General features: G+C 37.7%; 1 protein-coding gene across 1 annotated transcript in view; it reads right to left on the bottom strand.

Annotated features, from left to right (window-relative positions):
• The window catches only part of LOC106870486 (leucine-rich PPR motif-containing protein, mitochondrial), a 13,313-nt gene that overhangs the window by 913 nt on the left and 6,017 nt on the right, over positions 1-6,383 (bottom strand). The window contains exons 5-11 of the mRNA XM_014916599.2: positions 5,826-5,930; positions 4,894-5,036; positions 3,991-4,076; positions 3,411-3,645; positions 2,362-2,486; positions 1,327-1,433; positions 206-274 (exon numbers count right to left, since the gene is read on the bottom strand). Coding sequence (XP_014772085.2) covers positions 206-274; positions 1,327-1,433; positions 2,362-2,486; positions 3,411-3,645; positions 3,991-4,076; positions 4,894-5,036; positions 5,826-5,930 — 870 coding nt within the window. The remainder of the gene's footprint in view (positions 1-205; positions 275-1,326; positions 1,434-2,361; positions 2,487-3,410; positions 3,646-3,990; positions 4,077-4,893; positions 5,037-5,825; positions 5,931-6,383) is intronic.

Raw genomic sequence — 6,383 nt, forward strand, 5'->3', positions numbered from 1 at the left:
GAAGTATGGAGGGGCAGAGGGGAAAGTATGAAAGGGCAGAGGGGAAAGTATGGAAAGGTGGAAGAGTATACATGGAGAGGTGGGAAGAATATGGAGAGGTAATAGAACAGGGAGAAGTGGAATAGTTTAGAAAGGTGAGAGAATATGTGGAGGTTGTGGGAGTGTGTAGAGGTGTTTTGGCAGGTTTTCAGAAAATGTGACTTACCTTTTCCTTACTAATCAAGGTCTCGCATCCTATCTTGAGACGTATCATAGCAGCACGTATACCTGGGGTCTGGAAAACATTTAGAAAGAGAAGTTTACTATAAGCAAGCCAGTATATATTGGTTTGTTCATTTCTACATCCATTTTTTTTCCATGCCAGCATGGGTTAGATGCATATATCCTCAATACAGTGCTTTAGAATTAGGTATCCTTCTTGTTGCTAACCCATGCTTGCTTTTCAAATGAAGGACCTCTCATTTCACATCTCTGAAGACGTGAAGTGGGAAAACAATTTATTGACAGAAGAAATGATAAGTAATATTTGTAGCGAGAGATTTTCACAGAACACAAATATAAATACACACACACACATACATACATGATGGGATTCATATACTCACAAAGCTTTGGTTGACCTGAGAACACAATAGAAGTTACTTGCCCAAGGTACCACGCACTTAGACTGAACCTGAAACCATATGGTTGGGAAGCAAACTTCTTACCCCACCGCCATATATATATATATTAGAAGGTTTGGAGGTGATGTACAGGAATTATATAGTAGAAAAAAATAATAAGGTACTCAGATACCTGGATGGTTGTACATTGACAGATTTTTATTAATATGTCACATGTTTTTATAAATTAGCGCCTGCATCTATTCTTGTAGATACTCCAGATTTATATATATAGTTCATCATCATCATTGTTTAACGCCCGCTTTCCATGCTAGCATGGGTTGGACGATTTGACTGAGGACTGGTGAAACCAGATGGCTACACCAGGCTCCAATCTGATTTGGCAGAGTTTCTATGGCTGGATGCCCTTCCTAACGCCAACCACTCAGAGAGTGTAGTGGGTGCTTTTACATGTCACCCGCACGATATAGATATATATATATATATATATATATATATATATATATATATATGAAACTCCTTAACAAACTTATTGAATGGTGTTAGTTTGTAATATTCATCTTTCAAAAATGAAACTGCATATCCTATTTCTAGTCAGTATAGCTTGAGCCAGCTACATTGATTTACTGAATAGCAGTGAATATGAGTGAAACCATTTTAACTGTTATGTTGTGTGTTTGTTTATTTAATTAAGTTAACGTACCTCCAAGATCTTCTTGGCTTTCTTATAATGTCCACAATCAATGAGATTTACCATCAGTTGGTGCAGTACATTTAACTCACCATGAATCGGCGTCACTCGATCAATAGCTGAAACAAGATAACAAACAGTTCAAGTCTTTTACAATCGGCGTTATCACAGACAACGATGATGATGATGATGAAGATAGTGACAGTGATGAAGGACCAAATTCAGTAATGGTCAGTTACACAAACACCCTCCACCCCACCCAATCTCTAATCAAACCCTGACAAATCTTGGTCACCTGGCCAAGCTGGAACTCTCACAGAATATAAAACAAAGAAACTAACACAATAAATAAATCATATAAATTAATCAAATGCAGGTGGGAGGATATAGTATTGATACTAAAGGATGCTAATGCTGATAATGATAATTAAGGTGACAATAAAGGTGATGATGATAATGACAGGTACGATAAAACGATAAACAGGTGAAACTAGTTCTATGAGAATGTTGATCTTCCCGGCTGAATGAAAGACATTATGTTTCTATTACGAAATACCTAATCCAGGGGTTTTCAAACTGTGGTCTGCGGACCACAGGGGGTCCGTAGACAGCAAATACTGGGCAATTTGATTTTATATATGGTTTTTAATCAAAATCTTTTAATTGACAATAAACCTATTTGTTAAATACTGTTAAATAAATAAATGTAAAAATATATGTTATTTTAAGCAAATATTTATGTTTAAATTTCATAAGCGTTTATAAGGGGTCCGCAAGTCAAAAAGTTTGAAAACCCCTGACCTAATACTATCTGCTGGCTGCAATTCTTAGCAGTAGCACCACCGTTTTTTGGTGAAAGGGCAGGATTTGAACTCAGAACAGATACTGCAAGGTCTCCCTTCAAATGATGATGATGAGGATGACTGTGATGATGCTGGTGATGGTTTACAAGAAAAATAACACAACAATAACAACAACACTAATAACATTGTGTAAAGGGCAAACAACAGTGATGAAGGAAGGTTTTTTTTTTCCAAGATGTCTAACCTTTCTGTAGTTTTTCAGGATCTTCTTTTGTAATAAACATCTGTAGCACACTGTCAACACAAGGGGCTCGACTATATTCTGTGATGAGCCAGTCTATAGCTTCCAGTACCTGGTTACCGTCCTCCCTGAAAAGGATCAATCAACAAACACATCAGTCATCTGTCACAGCTTATACATCTTTACGTCAGTCATACATCGCACATTATAATACATGGTTGTTCATCTGTCATCAATCTCAGTTTGTACACCTGCACATGTATTACCTACATGCATGAGTGTACATACTGGCATTGATGTAGCAACATTTGAAATTTTGTCTAGGTGAATCTAGCCGAAGATAACCGATCAAATTTACATTAACAAATGTAATTCGGAAAGTTCGAAACCTAGGTCTCAGATGATCCACATCTGGGTCGTACATTTATCTAATGTTCTTCCTACAGGTAAGATGAAATTTTTTATGTTTGCCACCCGCAAACAACTTTGCCAGTATATATATATATATATATATATATATATATATATATATACAGTGAAGCTTTAGTATAGAGTTGTATATTATTGTCTGCTATTTCCAGTAAATATGCATAGATGATGGCTTCTTTCGGTTTCTACCAAATCCACTCAGAAGGCTTTGATCAGCCCGAGGCTATGGTAAAAGACACTCACCCAAGGTGCCACGCAGTGAGATTGAACCCGGAACCTTGAGGTTGGAAAGCAAACTGCCTGTGCCTATATAGTTCATTCATTTTTATGCCTGTTTTTCTCTGCTGGCTGAGTTAAAAGTACATTAACCGGTCAGCAACCCACAACTGTTTTACAAATAAGGGATCTCTAATTTCTCGTCTTTGAAAACGCAAAGTGACCAGACAGTTTGTTAACAGAAGTGACAATCTCAACACTGATTGCAGCCTGCAATTTTTTGGATGCAAATTCCTTAACCACATAACTGAACTTGCTTCTCAGGTGTAGATGAAAAAAAAAAAAAGAGAACCCAACACAAAAACAATTGATATAGATAGAAACAATTATAACGAAGAAATCAGTACCTTTCAATGTAACCCTTCATCACGGATTCCAACAGTTCAAAGGTGGCTGGTTTAATGAAACCCAATTTAAAGAGTGTAGAGAGAACATTCTTGGTTGCAGAAAGGTCTTGAGTTTTGGCACAGTTGAATACAACAGTGCTGCAGTCTCTCTCGAAGGCATAACCAGAAGACATCTGTGCATTAGCCATATATTTGCCATGTTTATCAGCATAGGTCTCAAGTAATGCCACAGCGTCTGAAATTTAAGCAAAGACCAAAGAGTTCTTTAAAGAAGCTGTTAGCTTGGTTTTCTTTTTAAACATGATGATGATGGGAATGATGATTTGGGATTTTTTTTCTCTTTCTTCAGTTTTCATACGACATATAGAATGTAATGTAAAGAATCTAGTGTAGAGGGACTAATGCAGATAGGATAATGAAGAGGGGATAACAAAGAGAGGATAACATAAAGGGGATAACAAAGAGGGGATAACGTAAAGGGGATGATGTAGAGGGGATATCAAAGAGAGGATAACGTAAAGGAAATAATGTAGAAGCAATAATGTAGGGGGGTATAATGTAGAAAAGATAATGTACAAACCTGAAACTTTTCCCTCATCTATCATCAAAGCAGCAACATTCAGAAGAGCTCTGGTGTAATCTGTATAGTCTGGAAATTGGTCTTCCCTGAATAAGAAAAAGTTAACTTGTATTACAATGCTACAACAGCCTACTGAAGAGTTTTGGCACAAGGCCAGCAAGTTCAGAGAGTGAGTTAACTTGATTACATTGACCCAGTGCTGAACTGGTACTTATTTTATCAACCATGAAAGGACGAAAGACAAAGTCGAATTCAGCAGAATTTAAACCAAGAAGGTGAAGACGGATGAAATGCTGGCAGGCATTTTGCTCAGTGTGCCACCTCACTGTCATGAATAGATGTATTGTATTATTAAATAACCAGACCAAGACTGACAACCTCACCCCATTTCCAACCATAATGCCAAACTTGTACAAGACATAATTCCTCTCTAATTCCATAATACTAAACTATCCAAAACATACCCTACTTCCTCTAGTTTCACACCAGCAACCACTAGGACCCTCTTCTAGTCTTATACTGCTAGATCCCAGCCCAAACCACCAATATTAAAAGTGTTCACATCTTTAAGTTAAAATCTTGTTATTACATCAACAATGAGATATCTTAGTCAGGCAGGATTTCCACCAGTTTTATAAAGGAACATTATGCTAAAAAGGTGTTTCAAACATCAGTTTGATATAACAGTTTGCAGTAAATGTCATGTTGTGGCCTAAATGCCTTGGGCTTATTTTGTAGCATATTCCAGAACCTTTTAAATTTAAAAAAAATATTTCTAAAATCAATGACTGATTTACAAAATCTTTTTGGAATTATATTATGACCCAAAAGTTGTAAACCTGAAATATAGACTCTCCCTTGTCTGCAGAAGGTCAAAGGTTTTAAATAAAGGGCAATACTTACATCAGAGCGAGATATTTCAGAGCTTCCTTCAAATCCTTCTTGTACATGGCATTTAAGAAGATCAACTGGCGTAGTACCAGAGGGGGATAAAAGAATCCTTCTTTATCCAGAGACGCCTTCAGTTTTTCAGCTTGAGTAACATCCTGAGAATTAGGAAAATATAAATATAAATAAAGGTAGTTGTAAATAAGCGTCACTGTCATACAAGCGGTGTCATCCATTTCGAATCTTCAGTGAAAAACATGTCTGGCCATGAGAAAACATCACCTTGCTTGGAAACAAGAGAAAGTTAACAAGAAGAAGGGTATCACACCATACAAAATCAGCTTCAGTGAATTTCATCTGATCAAAGATGCTGTGATGCTTTAGATTTTTGTCAGCATGTCCATGAGTGTTAGACATATATGAGATTTAAAAAGGTGCCTAAGGTGTTGTTGGAAAGAAGGTGGATAATCTAGTGGATGTCTACCAAGCATGGAAAAGTGGACATTTCAACATTGAGGGATGTGTCTCATCATCATCATCATCATTTAACGTCCATTTTCCATGCTAGCATGGCTACACCAGGCTCCAATCTGATTTGGCAGAGTTTCTACAGCTGGATGCCCTTCCTAACGCCAACCACTCCGAGAGTGTAGTAGATGCTTTTACATACCACCGGCACAAAGGTCAGTCAGGAGGTACTGGCAACGGCCATGCTCGAAATGGTGTATTTTACATGCCACCTGTACTAGCAACGAACTCGCTCGAATGTCTTTTCATGTGCCATGAAGGCAACATTGGTAATGATCATTGGTAACGAACATTGGTATGTTATATTAAAGATAAAACTATGTTTTAGTTTGAGCTCTGTCATCAAGGATTTTTGCTATTTCTTTCTTAGTTTAGTTTGAAACAATACCTTTCCTTAAATCCAAACATGAAATACTCACCCCAGTGGCACAGTAGCGCACCAGAAGCAATTTCTTAGCCGTGTTGTTATTCGTTTTCGACACATAGTCTTGAAGTTGGCTGGTGGTATAATTGGCAAGTGGGTTCTGAAATAATATATACGAATATGTACACACTGAGTTATTGTAGTGGTGGTGGTGGTGGTGAAGTATGATGGCAATGGTGGTGGTGGTGGTGGTGGTGGTAGTGATTTGGCTCTGAATTAATAGACATAACACTAAGCAATGCATGTGATGATGATGGTGGTGGAGATGATAATGATCATCATCATCATCATCATCGTTTAACGTCCGCTTTCCATGCTAGAATGGGTTGGACGATTTGACTGAGGACTGGTGAAACCGGATGGCAACACCAGGCTCCAATCTAATTTGGCAGAGTTTCTACAGCTGGTTGCCCTTCCTAAACGCCAACCACTCAGAGAGTGTAGTGATAGAAATATATAATCAACTTATTGTATACAGTGCTCAGGTGCACCACAACTCATCACGAACGGTACATAGAATAGGATAATACACAGAAGCTAGCTCCCCAACCAC

The sequence above is a fragment of the Octopus bimaculoides genome, chromosome 11 (genome assembly GCF_001194135.2).
Source record: "Octopus bimaculoides isolate UCB-OBI-ISO-001 chromosome 11, ASM119413v2, whole genome shotgun sequence".
Taxonomy (NCBI): domain Eukaryota; kingdom Metazoa; phylum Mollusca; class Cephalopoda; order Octopoda; family Octopodidae; genus Octopus; species Octopus bimaculoides.